Here is a 17,699-nt window from a genome sequence, read left to right as displayed (position 1 = left end):
ATTTTTATTTTTTTTCATTTAGACATAGCTACATAGTAGATTTTTATTTTATTTCCTCTTCTTCAGAGAACTTGAAAACGAGGAAACCGTTTTCCATCATGTGTGAATCCGTGTTCCCACGAATCCTCAATTGTTTAGTGAGAGATAATTTGACAATGTTGAATGGAGGGTGGCTACCTATGAAGTTGCCAACCAAGGAGTTTCCTATTTTCTAGCCTCATTGTCAAGTAAACTTGACGGGCAGAGAGCAACCTTGGAATTGCCGACAATGGAGGGGGAGACAAATCGGAGGGCGAGGCCCTTGCCAGAGGGCAAGGCCGAGTTGCCAAATAGAGGGGAAAGGTTTGGGTGAGGGAGGGAAGAAGAGGGAAGGGGATTGGGAGGCCTGGGTGGTGGCGGCACCACCCCAGGGCAGTCAGCCATGGCGGCAGTGGGGGGCTTTCAGGGCTGGGCGGGGGCTCTCAGCAGTTTCGTGATTAGTTGAAAATTTTGGTCGCAATATTATTCCTGTAATTAAGGGTATTTTTGCCTAACACATTAATACTTGGTAATAAACATTGAGACATTTACATGTCAGTTTAGCCCTCATGTACTCTTCTTTCTTCTCCCTTGTTTTTTCCCCCTCTCTCCTCTATCGATTCTCACTGTAAATCACTTTCTGATACTGTAACAGTCTAACAGAGGGCAAGGTGTTTTCAGTGGAGCAATACCTATACACAACACCAATGGCTATGCCTCTTCTAAAGACCTCCTCCCCAAAGTCCTCTTTTGGAGCTAAATTCATTATTTTTGTCTTTCGTTACAAGTATTTGGAAAGATATTGAATCTTCTTCTTTGGACCCATAGTCATTTGCAGATTTTGGAGATCATTTTCCCAAACCAAGGGAATGCAACAGGATAGCAAAAGTTGTTTCTTCCAGTAATGAACTCTTCCATACGATGCCATCTGGAGGAGAGAGTCATACAACTGGCTTTGCTTCTTCAGGAGCTACAGTAGTTTCTCTCATAGAAGGTATAGGCCCTGTAGACCTGGACCAGTCCAGAAACTCAGTGTGATTCCCCATGAAACCCCTGAGAAAGATATCTCCAATGAGAACACTTAAGATACCCATCCACTAACAGATATTACAGGTTGGATTCTGGTCCTTTTTCACCCCAGCAACCGTCACTGCTGGTTTCAGAGAAAGAATCTCTCTCTCTCTCTCTCTCTCTCTGCAAAGTGATTTGGCATCTGTGCAGCTTTCAATGACTGTATAATACTTACCAGAGTGGGCCCTCAATGTGCTTTGATCCTTGCTGGTGAGAGGGGAGAGGAGGTTTCCATCAGACGGTTAAAGAACAGGAAGAGAAAATGAAAGAAGAGGGAGGAAAACTGTCTGGAATTCACGAAGTTGTTCCACGTTCTTGATCACTGCCATAGAGACAGAGGTATCCAAAGTCACTGTTTTGCCATCACTGCTGTTAGGGAGACACCGGTTGGGGTCACAGTGTCCAGATGCCTCTCTCTCTCTCTCTCTCTCTCCCCCCCCCCTCCCCCCCAACATACACACATACACACTTACTCTCCCTCCTTTTTACAATTTATGTTTTGATGGACTTTTGCTAATTAAAGCACTGGGCAAAACCGCAAAAGGACAACTTGTTTCCAGAAAGAATGGTTTTTTAGCTTATTGGTAAAAATGAAAATAAATAAATAAAAGGGAAGCAACCGTAGACGAATGTTATTCTCGTGGATGAAAGTATTTTTCTATTTTCAAACATAAAAATGGAAACATCCAAACACCACTTAATTTATTCCACGTTGCAGCCAATGTTGGACGTGCCATTATATGGAAGAATTGCAACGCTTGAGCTTTTCCGGCCACATGTAAGTTCCATTATGTTAACATTGATTACCATTAGTTGTGTGCTTTTGTTTTTCCCCCCTTATCCTCCTTTTTCTAGATGAATGTTTTATTAGGTGACTTCACTCTTCTTACTATTTTTCTTTTTATTATTAATATTTTATGTGTTTTCTATCCTGTCTCCACAGGGTGAAGTGCAGGATTTTCTTTTTATTTCTACAGAGAGATACAAATTCTGTGTTCTTCAATGGGACGCAGAGGCGTCTGAGCTTATAACAAGGTTTAGTATTTAAAAAAAAATAAATTATGCTATTTCTTTTTTATTTGTGATACCAGGTGTATGAAGGTAATATTCTTATATGAATGACACATTTTACTTTAGTGAATAATGAATTTATAGAGAAGAGACAAGAATTTAGAAGATATGAACAATTCTCCAATGTAGGGCAGTAACAGCACATCGCTCACCAAGAGGCTAAACAAAGATGATAAAAGAAAAATAGGATCTATCAATCCGTTAGATGCTTTATAAGGAAATAGACTTCCAACAACATATCCTTTGACTAACAACCTCATGTCTGCTGCAAGATCATCTACCGTCTTGTTGTCTGACCTTTGCTTTCAAGAGGACTAGGTGTTCTTGCAAGAAGAACGGTGTATACAGCGCCTTTAAGATGAGAGAATCTTCAAGGGACACCTGCCTAAGCGCACATCCAACCAACCACCTTTACTGAATTCCATTATTCTGTAGTATCTAGAGATCTTGTCCGTAGATACTCCAGTTCAAAGATGATGAAATAAGAGTAGCTCTTTCTGGATCACCATCTTCTCATTCATTCACACCACCATTCCATTTAAAAAAATCCTTGGATACCCAAGTGAGCAGTTTGGGTTTAGCTTTGACAAGTCGTTATTAGGGAGGAGATAGTGTGGGATTATAACTGTCACGCCCCTGGAAAGCCTAGACCTAGTGGGGCCCATGACATCGGATCTGGCTGGGGTCCGTGCAAGTTAAACTTAACATATAGCATAATACATGATAAATGGATCAACTATCATATTATTTCATGGCTTATCTACCAATAAAGGTAGTCATTCATTAAATCCAAAACATGTAAAACTATCATAATTCAGTGGAAACATTATATGAGTTAGGAGGCATAAAACTTAAATTGTCAAAATATTCTAACATTTTCGATCCCCATACATCCATCCTTGGGGTAGTAACACTATTGACATCTAAACCTGAATATTTACAGTCATCCATGAACATTCTTAAACATAAGTACATAACATGAAAACACCTGTCTAATCATCCTCAAGTAACAACCTTTACTAAACTATGAGAATAGTAAGGTCCCCCCCTCTTCACTCTAATCGACACTGCTCGATCACAATGCCCTTGCCCTTGTCCTTGGCTCCTTGATCTACTTAAAATATTTAATAATAATGGGATGAGCTATACAGCCTAGTGAGCAAGATAAACAGTTACGCAATAATACATATACATAGTCTTCATAATCATACATCATGAGGATAAAAATCATGGTTCGTTCATTAGATCATATCATTCATTCATAGAATATTCATGTAATATTAATGTATCGTTCGTCATTATCATGGTATGAATCATATATGCATCATTTATGTCATAAAGAATAATGTTTCATTATTGATCATTCGTTCACATCAAGCCTTCTCTTATTGTGGTCTTAACCTCAACTCCCCCTTTTAATCATATAATACATCGGTTAAGACACCTCGGGTGGTACTTCAGTATCCAGTCATGTTGGAATAGATCACCATCACATGATTAACCACTAAACGTGTCGGAACGTATTACCATCGCACATAAGGTGGCTGGAACCTCTGTATCCTAAGTGGTGTTGTTATGCATGTTGGCTTTGGACCTAAATTTGTTCTTTCATTCATGGATATAACAGTGTCATCTTATCATTTCCTTTGTACATTGATCATTGATCGTTCATTCTTATTGACCTTACCAATCATGCTGGAATAGTATCACTGTCGCATGTTAACCACCAAGTATGCCGAAACGAATCACCATCGCATATTGGAAGGCTGGTTTTGGTCTTCATTCTTGATGAGTTACTTATAAGCCTTATTTATTATTCACCATTGATCTTTAACTAACATTACTCATCATTTCATTCATATCATAGCTTGTACATGATAAATACATACTAAATATCTTACTTTCATTTCATGGATACACATGTAGCATGCATCATTCATAATTTGTATTCATTGATCACATATGTAATCCATGCATTCAAACATATCATTCAATCATGTGGGATTAATTTTCTATTTCATAACTAATCATAATGCATCAGTTGACAATCCCAACTCACCTTTCAATCACCTTTCAAAACTTCCTATTTGTTTAAACTTCAAGTCACTTGTTACTTATTGCAAACAATCACCCAAAAGTGGGTTAAAGGTCTTAAAGAAGTAAAATCCTCAAGTCCTATAAGGTTTAGCCCCTTAACATGGGCAAAACAGGTCAAAACAGGGCTATTCAGACTCGCCAGTTGCCAACTGGATTGTGTGCTGGGCTCGTTGGATGTCAATTCGATTGTTTTCTGTCCACAAATAGTGCTAACTGGATACCTATCCGGACTCGCTAGTTTTTACCGGATTGCGTGCCGGACTCGCCGGTTAACGGTGACTTTGTTCACGACCTTGATATTTCGAGGGGTTTTTGACCTACTTCCAAACAAATTTGTGGAAAACTCTATTTCACAAAAAATGTAGCTACAGAAGTCTTCTTTCACCCAAAATAAGAATCACTTAATTCCAATATGAAACAAGTGAGATATGGCATCTGGAATGCATAGTGGTCAATCTGCTCGAAAATGAGAATATAGTTTTAGACGGGGTTCGATCTTGGGGTTTTCAATCCAATCAATTGTACAAGAAATAAATCATGTAATCATACTTAAAACATCATCCTAAACATCATGGAGACCTCAATCAACTCTTAAATCACATGCTTGTAAAACCAAATCAAAAATTGGGAAGAAATATATCTTGTTCACCTCAAGAATGGTGAAAATCTGAACACAAGCCTCGAATCCTCCACTCAAACCATTGAAAACCTAGCATGATTAACATCTAAACATCATTACTTAACCTTCCAATCCATGGTTTGGCTTCCTATGATGAAACCAAAATAAATTTAAGCTTTCTTACTTTGTAAGACAGCAAAACTAAACTCAAAACCTTGCTGAAATTATCCTCCATTCATGCCATTAGCTAAATCTTCACATTGATTCGTGTAAACATCCATCTAGCTTCAAGCTAATCTCTTCTCTCCACTCTCTTTTGCCCTAATTTTGGTAAAGTGTTGAAGAATCCTTTGTTGTAGAATGACTTCAACATAAAGATTATTTATATGCAGTGGCATTCTTGTAATATTAATGGCTTCTCAAAGGAATACCCATAAAACCATGTCAATAATCTTTACCCTAACTCTCTCAACTAAAAGTAATCCACTACAGGGTATTTAGTTCATGTCTTTCCTATAATGTCCTTAGATTCTTGGCCTATTAATGAACTAGACCAAGAATATTTAAATTAAACCAATTCATTGGACCAACATGAACTAACATTGAACCATAGTCATAATTCATAATTCAATCCAAAATAAATCATATCTATCTAGGTCATATTAATAAATATATTCTATCACACCATAGTCTATAAAAATAGAACCATAGTCTATAAAATAGGATCAGGCCACAAATCAAAATAAATGTCCATGTTGGACCATTAATCATACCTATATCCAAACCATCATAATAAATCATAAAAATCATAATTATATGGGAAAACATACCCTGGTCTCCATAGGTATCAAACTGAGACACTGGCTTCCACTAGTCCAGTACAGTCCAGTCGTTCTACCAATCTAAAAAAAACAATTATTAAATTGGGAGTTCTAGGTGCGGGGTATTACAATAACAAGAGGAACTAAACTCGTTTAAACATGCCAAGATGGTCCCATGTGCATCATAATTGCCAAAATACTTTACTTTCCGGTATCAAAAACTTTAATTCTTTTTCTAACTCTTCCAAAATGATAATTGGAGCTGCCAACGTGCTGATAGACTGCAAGGTCTCTGAACTTGTCCTCCTAATCCTCTTGAAAGGTGTCCTGGAATCTCTACGGGTAGATGTAGGGCTCAGAGACCATGATTCCTTTGTGTTTATCTTTTCAGTTCTCTATATAATGGGTAAACAATTCTCTGTATTTCTCTATGAAGAAAGTTGTTTCGCATTCTTAAATGCACTAAACTCATGCTTTTCTATTGTTGCCAGGGCAATGGGTGATGTTTCAGATCGCATAGGTCGCCCAACGGACAATGGACAGGTGTATTACTTATCCAATTTTGGTGTCTCTCATTCCATTTTTGTTGATATGTAACTTCTGTACAGTTGGAAGCTATTACTCCTGGACTTGTGAACTTTGTTTAAGGTGTATTAAGGTGTTTTCGGGGAAGTAGAGATGTCATTTCTAATTAGTAGATTTCCTCTCGTTTTTGTAGATTGGTATTATTGATCCTGATTGCAGATTAATCGGTCTCCATCTTTATGATGGTTTATTCAAGGTATGTAGCCCATTTTTCAGTGAGTGAAAAGATAAAAGAGAAAACTGATTGTAACATTCTAGCAGAATTAATTTATTTTTTCTTAGTTTTTGTTCTCCTCTACTGCAAGGATTTTATGATTTTTTTTCCTAGTTGGTAGTTATAGAGTTTCTGGAATGACCCCCAACAATTTATGCTTCTTCAGGTTATACCATTTGATAACAAAGGACAGCTTAAGGAAGCATTTAACGTTAGGTATTTGCTTCTCTTTTGTTCTGTTTTGCTTATTAAGTAGGTAACAATTTTGATTGATTCGAAGGGAAGAGAAGTAAAACATAAAGGACATGCTTTTTCAATCTTCCTTAGCCATCATGGCATTCTATATGTTATATGGTTTTAATGCATTATGTTGGATTTTTCTTTGTTTGTTGTAGAGATCTAAAAAGTACAGGTAATTCCTGCTCATGGTTTGTCCGCTTAAGTTTTATAACGTCTGTTATGATGAGCTGTAGCATTTATGACAGTTCTGCTTATTTTGTTCTGATTCAGAAGGAGAAGTCCATTATTATCCCAAGCTTGCCTGTTCTATTGGTATAGGAAAGGTAGGGTGTTGAAAACCATAACACTACACTACTACAAAAAGGTGTTTAAGAAGAGGGTTAAGGCTTGATTAAGATTAGGTAGGTGGTTTTGATTTTTTATGTTTTATAAGAGGATTGAATAGCTAGTTTAGGGTTTTTGAGATTTTTTTGGATAGGTGTTGGGATTTGCATTTAACTTGAAAGCATGAGAGTAGGTGAAAAAGGAGAGAAGTTGAGATAGATTGAATTTGTCTAATCTAAATACTCCAGTTGACACCTCTAGGCCTGATTGGAGGACATGGTTTGCTACCAAGGATGAAATATTTCTGTTTACTTTATGGCAATTTTAATTCAACATGTAGAGGAGATGGAGAAGTCTCAGTCGATGGAGAAGATTTGGAAGATAAAATTTCCTAGTGAGGCAACTTCTGTGTTTTAGGGCAATTGTTAACGATAGTTTTTTTTTTGGGGGTGGGGGGTGGGGGGTGGGGATAGGTATTGATAAGGATATGATTTGTTGATTATCTTAGATCTAGAGGGTAGGAGATCTCATTACTCTGTGTAGTTAGTGTCAGGTTGAGATGGAACAGTGACTCTGTTCTTATATTGTCATGTACCTTGGCTTGTCTCTGGGTTTGGTCTTGTGTAAGTCAATGTTAGGCTTGTCCAAATGATATGCCTAATTTGATTACATCCTGGTGAGTTCAAGGACTTAAGTATCAGTATCGGGTATCGTATCAGAAGGGTAATTTTAAGTGACCTATCATTTTGTGTTGGAGAGACAAGCTACACTAAAGATACACATTGTGAAAACAGTCAAGAAACATATAAAAATGCGAAGTCTACATGAGAAATGTACTTTTAAAGCATAAAACACTATAAATAAGCAATATGTAAAACATATCATTTATACAGAGGAAAATAAAGTACGAAGAGACAATTGTATTCAATTGTGTTGTAATATGGGTTTTAGTCCCACATTGCTTAGTTGTATTCTTGTCATATGATTTCAATATTATAAATAAAGGCTGGGCTGTGATCACTTGGATCAAGCCAGTATTCACGAAATTCCACATGGCATCAGAGCAAAAAATATTCCGGGGATATGGGAATTAATTTTTTTTTCCTTTTTTTCTTTTTTCTCTCTCTCTTTTCCTTCGTGTTTCTGCCCTAAGGCCAGCCACCACTGCCAGCCGCCTCCACCTCCGCCAGCCCTCCGCCACCACCAGCCACCCTCTGCCGGCCCTTCTTTTTCTCCCGCCAGGCCCTCCCACCCCTTCCGCCACTATTGCCAGCCCTCCCAGGGCCACCCCCCTTCTTCCGCCTCCACCGCCAGCCCCCCACCTCTCGCCTTCCTTTCTTTCTCTCGAGAGGGTCTCCCTCACCTTGCCGTTATTTTTTTCCCACCCTTGGTGATGAGTTAACTCCCGCCAGGGGTCCTTTTTTTCCTCCGTATGATTTAATTATTTTTTGGAGGCCTTGTTTTTTGAGTTTTGCGATTTTTTCCAGCCACCATGTCTGACGCTTCGGAGATCACCTTTGCTTCTTCTGGATCTGATGGTTTGTCGCAACGTGATTTTATTCCGTTTCCTGTGAACACCATCAAGTTGAATGGAAGCAATTATCTTGTGTCGTCTCGTTCCTATTTATTTGCGATTGGTTCCCGTGGCTTATCTGGCTACATCACGGGCGCCACGGTCAGGCCTACAGAAACTGGTTTTGCACAGGATCGTTGGATGAATTTTAATTTCTTGGTCATGTCATATCTGGTTAATTCCATGGACCAAGACATTGCTGGGTGATACCTTCTTCTTAACTCGGCTGCGAAAATATGGAAAACAACTAAAGATACTTATTCTTAAGTTGGGAATGCTGCCTAATGCTATGAACTCCGTCAAAAAATTCATTCTACCAAACAGATGGAGTTAACACTTTCTCAATGTTACAATACCATGTGTACGATGTGGCAATAGTTGGATTTTCTGGGCACCTTCACTGCCACCACTGATGTTGATGCCACGACCTACCGCAAGTGGGAAGATGGTTTACGCGTCTTTGATTTCTTGGCAGGTCTGAATATTGAGTTTGATCATATCCGGTCAAATATTTTGAATCGGGAACCTCTCCCCACTCTTGAACATGCCTATGTGATCCTTTCGGTTGAGGACAGTCGACGAACAGCCATGGTTTACCCAATTACTCAGGAGAGATCGGCTCTTATTTCTGGGTCACAGTCTGCCTGTGGGGCCTCTTCCCGTTCTGCTAGCATTGATCGGTCATTTGGTGATCGCCCTCCCATTAAATGCGATTACTGTGGGAAGGAATGGCATACGAAGGACCGCTGTTGGAAACTTCATGGTCGCCCTGCAGACACTCGCGGTCGTGGTAGGGGTAGTTCCAATCGGTCCAATAATATCCGTGCTCATCAGGCAACTACTGAGGATCAGCCTGATCATTCTCTGTTACAGGTTATGGAGGATGTGGAAAATTTGCGGAATATGGTGACTCGTTTGGACTCGTCTTCTTTGACATCTGTATCTCCTTCCATGGCTGCCTCGACTGGGAATTGCACCTCTGTCATGCCCGATTCTTGGGTAATTGACTCAGGGGCAACCGATCATATGACCGGTTCTTCCTCTTTTTATTCCACTTATTTTCCTTTATCTGGTCATAATAAGGTTCGAGTTGCTGATGGGTCTCTTTCTCCTATCTCGGAAAAGGGATCCGTGTAGTGTTCTTCATCTATTACCCTTTCATCTGTGTTACATGTTCCAAAGTTTACTAATAACTAAGGATTTAAACTGCAAAGTAACATTTTTTCCAACCCGTTGTTTATTTCAGGACTTGGAAACGGACAGTACGATTACATGTGGTAAGGTGGTTGGTGGTCTGTATGTGCTTGACGGTTCCCAGGCAGCTTTGACATCTCAGCCTGCATCTTCTGATTTTGATTTTGCACTCTTTGAATTAAATAATTGGCATCGTCGTTTGGGCCATCCACCGTTTAGTGGTTTATCCGCTTTATTTCCTAGTTTGGTGAGGAAATGTGATAAACATAATTTTTCTTGTGATGCTTGCACTTTGGCAAAGCAAACTCGAAGCATTTTTCTAATTTCTGACAATAGAAGCTTGCATCCTTTTGGTTTGATACATTCTGATGTATGGGGCCCTGCCCGTTGTGTGTCTAGCTTTGGATTTTGATGGTTTGTCACTTTCATTGATTGTTTTAGTTAGACGACTTGGGTATATTTGATGCATAGTAAGAGTGACGTCTTTACTTGTTTCACTTTATTTCATAAGATGGTCGAGACATAGTTTGATGCCAAGGTCAAGATTCTCAGGTCCGATAATGGAAAGGAGTATATGGACGGTGCCTTTCGGTCTTATTTGGACAGCCATGGGATCATTCACCAAACTTCTTGCGTTGACACTCCCGCTCAAAATCGGGTGGCTGAACGCAAGAACCGCTATCTTCTGGAGGTTGCTCGTTCTCTTATGTTCACTATGGCTGTTCCTCCTCGCTTTTGGGGTGATACTGTTCTTACAACTACATATCTTATCAATCGGCTTCCCTCCCGTGTTTTGGATGGTCGCTGCCCCTTGGACGTGCTCTGTGGGAAATCAACCTTTGTTGTGTCTCCCAAAGTCTTTGGCTGTGTCGTGTTTGCTAGGAATCATCATGTACACGGAAAATTTGATCCCAAGGGACTACGATGCATATTTCTTAGTTATTCTACTACCCAGAAAGGATATAAGTACTATCATCCTCCTACCCGGAAAGTGTTTGTCACTATGGATGTAGTGTTCCGGGAGTCTGAAGCTTACTTTAAATAGCCGGAACCTCTGCAAGGGGAGATTATAAGCATAGTTGTCATGGCATCACGGCGATCCAAGTTGGTGGAGGGGTGTCACGTCGATATATCGACATGTCGCCCGCCATAGCGTTGCCATGGCGAGCATGTCGACCATGTTTTATTTTTTATTTTCTCTATTTTTAATGTTTTAATAGATGTATACTCAAGCCATGTTTTATTTTTTCTCTATTGTTTCTCAAGTTTTAAGAAGAAAATTCAGAAATCGAAGAGGGAAGAAGAAATCGAAGACAGGAAGAAGAAATCGAAGAGGGAAAGAGAGACAGGAAGAAGAAATCAAAGAGGGACGCCATGGCGTAGGTCGCCATACAACCTTCTCCAACACGCGGCGCCATGGCGACGCAATGACAACTATGATTATAAGTGGTGAGAGGTCCCGCTGATTGCTCCTCTAGACATTGAAATACCTACTATAGAGGATACCTCTGTTGAATTCGAAGAAGGGGTTACTAGTCAAGAACAAGCAGTGGGACAGCTACAACAAGAAAAAATTGTGTACACTCGTGGAACTGATTTTCCTCTGGACGGCCCTCTATACAAAGAGACCACCACCACTGATCCTACTCAATCGGCATCTGCTCCTGCTCCAAGTCTTGCTCCTAGTCAGATTTCTGGTAAGCCCCCTATTGATCCCAGTCTTGATTTACCCATTGCTGTTCGGAAATCAAAGAGAGGTTGTACATTGCATCCTATTTCCAACTTTGTGTCATATAACTCACTAACTCCTGCTTTCCCTGCCTTCATAGTTTCTTTATCCTCTATTTCCGTTCCTAACCACGGTACTAAATCTCGTTTCGTTTGGTGTTTGTCGACGAAATTTCGAGATATCGAAATTTCGAAATCTCGGTCGAAATATGGTATTTTTCTATGGGTGTAAAATGCCAAAATGTCTTTCGAAATTTTGAACGAGATGACGAAATTTCGAAAGCGAGATGACCAAAATTTCGAAATATTGAAATATTGCATTTTTCATTTCGGACTTGCGTTCGTTTCGGACAGGTCGAGATACTCGAAATATTCGATATCTCGACCGAAATTTCGCGAGTTTTAGTACTATGTTCCTAACAATTGGCAGGAGGTTATAGCCGAACAGAAATGGAAGGATGCGATGAATGAAGAGATGCATGCCCTTGAAAAAAATCAGACCTGGGATTTGGTGAGTCCTCCACCTGGAAAAAGACCTGTTGGTTGCAAATGGGTCTTTGTAGTGAAGCATAAGTCTGATGGCTCAGTGGAGAGATACAAGGCGAGGCTTGTTGCAAAGGGGTTTACTCAAACCCAAGGTATTGACTACCAAGAGACCTTAGCTCCTGTAGCAAAGATGAATACTGTACGGGGTATTATCTCCTGTGCTGTGTATCGAGGATGGGAATTCCAGCAACTTGATGTGAAAAATGCCTTCTTGCATGGAGATCTGGAAGAAGATGTCTACATGGAGATACCTCCTGGTTTTACTTCTTAAAAAACTTAGGGAAAGGTATGTAAACTGAAGAAGGCCCTGTATGGTCTGAAACAGTCACCTAGGGCTTGGTTTGGCCGGTTCCATAAGGCTATGATTGCTTATGGGTACAAGCAGAGCAATGCTGATCATACGTTGTTTGTGAAGAAGGTAGGACAGCAAGTGACAATGCTGATTGTCTATGTTGATGATATAGTGATCACAGGCAGTGATGCACAGGAAATACAGAAGTTGAAGGCTTATTTGGGCACCGAGTTTGAAGTCAAGGAATTGGGTAGATTAAGGTATTTCTTAGGGATTGAGGTTGGCTATACAGCTAAGGGCATATCTCTCTCTCAAAGGAAATATACCTTAGATTTGTTACAAGAGACAGGGATGGTTGGGTGTAAACCAGTAGATACCCCCCTTTGAGCCCAACACACATTTGAAGAGTAAGGACGGCGACCCGGTGGACAAGGGCAGTTATCAGAGGTTAGTTGGCTGATTGATCTACCTCTCACATACTAGGCCGGATATCACATTTGCTGTAAGCCTTGTCAGTTAATACATGCATGATCCTCACTCTTCTCACTTGGAAGCAGCGTATAGAATTATCCGTTACCTTAAGTCATCTCCTGGAAAAGGAATCTTGTTCTCTCCTCATAGCCACCTCCGGATAGAAGCATACACTGATGCAGATTGGGCTGGCAGTCCTGATGATAGGAAATCCACATCCGGGTATTGCATATTTGTTGGAGGAAACCTTACTACTTGGAGAAGCAAAAAGCAAGCTGTTGTAGCTCGATCTAGTGCTGAAGCTGAGTTCCGAGCTATGGTCCAGGGTATTTGTGAACTTCTTTGGCTAAAGGGACTTCTTCAAGATTTGGGGATGGTTACTGATCTTCCTATGCGACTCTGCTGTGATAGCAAGTCCGCAATTAGCATTGCACACAATCCGGTTCAACATGATCGTACCAAACATGTTGAGATTGACCGACATTTTATCAAAGAAAAGTTGGAACAAGGGCTAATCTGTATCCCATTTATTCAGTCTAGTGATCAATTGGCTGATATCCTCACCAAAGGAATCAGTCCGAAGTTATTTTTTTCCTATAATTAGCAAGTTGGGCATGTTTGATATGTATGCACCAACTTGGGGGGGAGTGTTGTAATATGGGTTTTAGTCCTACATTGCTTAGTTGTATTCTTGTCATATGATTTCAATATTATAAATAAAGGCTGGGCTGTGATCACTTGGATCAAGCCAGTATTCACGGAATTCCACAAATTGATTATGTATAAAGGAGTTTCTTACATGTACTAATAGTCTAATTACATAGAGAGCTGCGGGCTGGTCCAAACTCAAAGCTGGAAGTGGTCTCAAATAAAGGTGCAACCAAGATGATATTTTGCACAGACCGAACACATGCGCAATACAAAAAATAAGAAAAAAATGAAGTACTGTATTTCATATATTACATGTAATTTTTAAATATTGGATCCATTTGCTTCAATGTATCCATAATTTTGTAATCTTTTCATAAATTTTTTTATTTTCTAAAAAATTGAAAAAATGTAGCAATATAGGCTCATAGTTTATTTTGTGCATTACATGTAAATTTTTAAAAAATTGGACCTGTTTGCATCAATGTATCCATTTTTTTTTTAAAAAATCATTTTTTTTATAACCGAAAGTAGGCAAAAAAAAAAAAAAAAGGTAACTGCAAGTCTGCAACGATACGTCATACGTGGTCATAGATCTCATCTCTACGACTCTTATCTAATTTTTCGAACTCATAATCACTAATTTTTTCACAAGAAATAAAACTAATTACCGTATATATATATATGTATGTATTTTTTTTTTGGGGAAAAATCACAAATCAATCCTTATATTCATGCAAATAATGAAATAAACAAGTTTGACGCAATGAATCATATCGTTTTCTCTTAATTGATTGACATAGCAAAAAAAAAAAAAAAAAAAAAAGGGTTAAAAATCAATATTTCAGCCAAAAAAAGTTAGGTTTTCGATCTTACCACACTTGAATTGGTTAAACATTTCAATCCAAGATAAACAAAATGCAATTTTCTGGGTTAGAGTTCTTATTTAATGTAAGAACGGAATTTCCAACTCACATCAGAGCAGAAAAGTTGAACTGGATAGGTTTTAAAGTCTCAGTTTTCTGCTCTACCAGTGCTCTATTTTCTGCAGGTTTTGAATCAAGTATCAATAAGTATCGATAAGTATTGGGTTGTATCGACCGATGCAGTATGATACATTTTTCTTTTTAAATTAATAAAGTGTCATATCGGTAACCCAAAGAGACAATATGATACGTCCAATACCTATTGATACTTCTTGATACTTAAAACCCTTGGTGAATTTTGCTCTTAGTGGAAGTGGGTGATTTCCCTATACGTTGTGACCAGCAGTGTTGTACTAGACTTAATGGAAGGAAAGGAACTCAGGGTCTTTGAGAATAACAAGACTCTGCTGGATAGGCTGGTTCAGAATATGTTTATAACCTCAAATATTTTGGTCTTCTAACACTGAAGAATGCAAAGGAAGTGCATGGGCAGACCAGACAGTGAACTGATGGTTCAGTGTGTTGTGAGGGGCACTTTGCCGATCCTTTTAATGAAACAGACATTTGACTCTCTCCTAGAAATTATATGGTTTTTTTTCCTTTTAGTTTGAGTAATCTTGATACAAAAGGGAATGGCATAAGAGAACACAATTTTTTATTTTTATTTTTGTTGGGGTCTACCATGTGACAAACTCTTTTTCTCTCTGTTGAAAATAATATTTTTACCTAACTTTAAAAAAGCATAAATAAACTATTTAAAAAATAAAGGAAAATACATTAGATTCCCATGTATTTTTCCTGTTAATACACTGCCTTTTATTGCCCATACATTTATTAATATTTTGTGATTAAATAAAAAAATTGTATTATAATGTGTAAAAACAACCATATGCAGTCATGTTACATTTTAAGCAATTTATCTATTTTTTTATACCTGATAGCAAGATTTTACCTTAATTGTTTTTAAATTTATTAATTTTTTTAGTACTAACAAATTTTCTGAGAGAGTAAAGTAAGATCCTAAGAAATATTCAACCTACTGATACCAATTCATAGATTGGTTAAGGCTAAAAAATGCATAATTGTTTGGCTTGTGACAAAATGATTATGGAGATCTGGTATGGAAGAATGGCTCCTTGGACTTCAACAAGTTGGAAATATGATTTTCAACACAATGGTTGGGACTTAAAAAGAATTCTCATTTTTCTTGGTCTCGGGATTCAGAAGAATAAAATCAGGAACTTTGATCACTTCATCTCTCTTATTTTCTATAGTGTGGGTTGATGGTTCAAACATTCAGTTTTGGAAGATGTTTCAGTTAGTGACTCTCCTCTTGCTCTGGGTTTTCCAAGACTTTATGATTTGATCCTACATGGAGATTTTGAATGTAGACATGGGTTGGAATTTGTTATGATTTAACATTGTGTAGGAACTTGATATCAGCCTTGTCTTCTCATTGATATGGTAGTTAAATTACCATCTATCAGGAAAGGGTGACAAGTGCAAAGAACAAAAATAACTAGGAATTTCATTTCTGCATTCATCTACTGTGGATAATCTGAATATGGTCATTCTTATTAGATCCATATCTATTTATGCAATGTGTTCTTCTATGCTGGTTAGATTTGTTGCATTTTATAAATGCTTACAGCCACAAATTTGACTTACTATTTCAGGCTTGAAGAGCTTCAAGTTTTGGATATCAAGTTCCTCTATGGTTGTTCAAAACCTACAATTGTTGTTCTGTATCAGGTCTTAACCTTATTCCTATGTCTTATGTGCTTTCATGCTGATCCATGTGTCTTTTGTAATCAAGGGATTAGGGTTTCGGTATCTAGAACAATTCACTACCCTATGCAGGATCCATCAATTGGTGGCTTCCTTTCTCCTACATATTCAGCATTTGTAGGGCATTGGGTGACTTTCGTTAATAGTCTATCTATGGATTCCTTCGAGTTATTTCCTCCCTTTCTTTTTCTTATCCAATGTAATCTTTCAGTATATGTTGAAGCGCAGCTAAGATGACTTTTTTGTGTATTGAATATTTGAAATGCAGGATAACAAAGATGCACGGCATGTTAAGACATATGAGGTGGCACTCAAGGATAAAGATTTTGTTGAGGGCCCATGGTCACAGAATAATCTGGACAATGGGGCTGGTCTTCTGATACCTGTTCCCATGCCTCTAGGTGGTGTTATTATTATTGGAGAAGAAACTATAGTGTACTGTAGTGCCTCTGCGTTCAAAGCAATACCAACCAGACCGGTATTCATATTTCTACTTATCCTGGTCTGAATTTTATATTCTTACTATTAATTTTGGGCTTTCTTCCCTGTTACTATGCCTAGAAGTATAACACTTCACTATTTGCCACATGGCAGTACATTGGTTAGTCCATGTGATAGAGGGCCAGGCAAGCATCTCATTGGTACAATTTCAGCTTAAAATGAGTATAGGAAGTAGCTTAAATCACAAAAGATGGCATTTTGTATTTTATATTCATCTCCATTTGATGGCATTTGGTAATTTTACTAAATCTTTGACTCAGAGTTTGAGCAACTTTCTTTGCTTGCTTTGGACTAAAATTTGACCATTGAGATGTATGTGGGGTCTTCCATCACATGGACTAACTCATGTACTGCCAAGTGGCAAATAGTGTAGCGTACTAGCGTTATACTTCATTAGGCATAGTAATGCTTAGAAGGACCATTTTATTTTTTTACTAAAAGTTCCTAGTTGTAGTTGTGGTCATGGACTCATGGTATCAAGTATTGATATTTATCGACATTGGCCATGTCAATACGAGACAAAACCGATACATAAAAAATTTACAGAGCTGATACAGGCCAATACATGATCGATATGATACCAATACGTGCCGATATGGATCGATCAAAACCGATATGAACTGTCACACAGGCTATCAAAACCCAAAAATCCTAGTTTTTAAAAGAAAGCTTCTTCAGCAATATATGTTTTTTGGGTGAATAAGAATTTCATTACCAAAAGGGAAAAGGGAAACAGGGGGCCCTGAGGGGAAGAAGGAAAAATAAAAAGCCAGGCCCTAGCTTAGCTAGAGACCAGCAAAAGCAACAAAAGAAACATTTGATAGACCCCAGGAAGCAACAATGAGCCTGTTCCTTGGGGTGTCAGAACAACAAGAAGAAGGAGCTAGCGCTAACTTTGCTTTAATTTCAAAGGAAATGGAATCCCAAATCTGCTGATATGAGCGAGAGTTGGAGGTCCATTTCCTGATATTG

At 38.5% G+C, this 17,699-nt stretch overlaps 1 protein-coding gene across 1 annotated transcript in view; it reads left to right on the top strand.

Moving 5' to 3' along the window:
• The window catches only part of LOC122640355 (DNA damage-binding protein 1-like), an 81,562-nt gene that overhangs the window by 19,452 nt on the left and 44,411 nt on the right, over positions 1–17,699 (top strand). The window contains exons 3-9 of the mRNA XM_043833518.1: positions 1,799–1,867; positions 2,033–2,124; positions 6,189–6,240; positions 6,416–6,478; positions 6,663–6,712; positions 16,115–16,190; positions 16,495–16,704. Coding sequence (XP_043689453.1) covers positions 1,799–1,867; positions 2,033–2,124; positions 6,189–6,240; positions 6,416–6,478; positions 6,663–6,712; positions 16,115–16,190; positions 16,495–16,704 — 612 coding nt within the window. The remainder of the gene's footprint in view (positions 1–1,798; positions 1,868–2,032; positions 2,125–6,188; positions 6,241–6,415; positions 6,479–6,662; positions 6,713–16,114; positions 16,191–16,494; positions 16,705–17,699) is intronic.

Source organism: Telopea speciosissima, chromosome 9, assembly GCF_018873765.1.
Source record: "Telopea speciosissima isolate NSW1024214 ecotype Mountain lineage chromosome 9, Tspe_v1, whole genome shotgun sequence".
In the NCBI taxonomy this organism is placed as follows: domain Eukaryota; kingdom Viridiplantae; phylum Streptophyta; class Magnoliopsida; order Proteales; family Proteaceae; genus Telopea; species Telopea speciosissima.
This window is presented reverse-complemented; position numbering and strand designations above follow the sequence as displayed.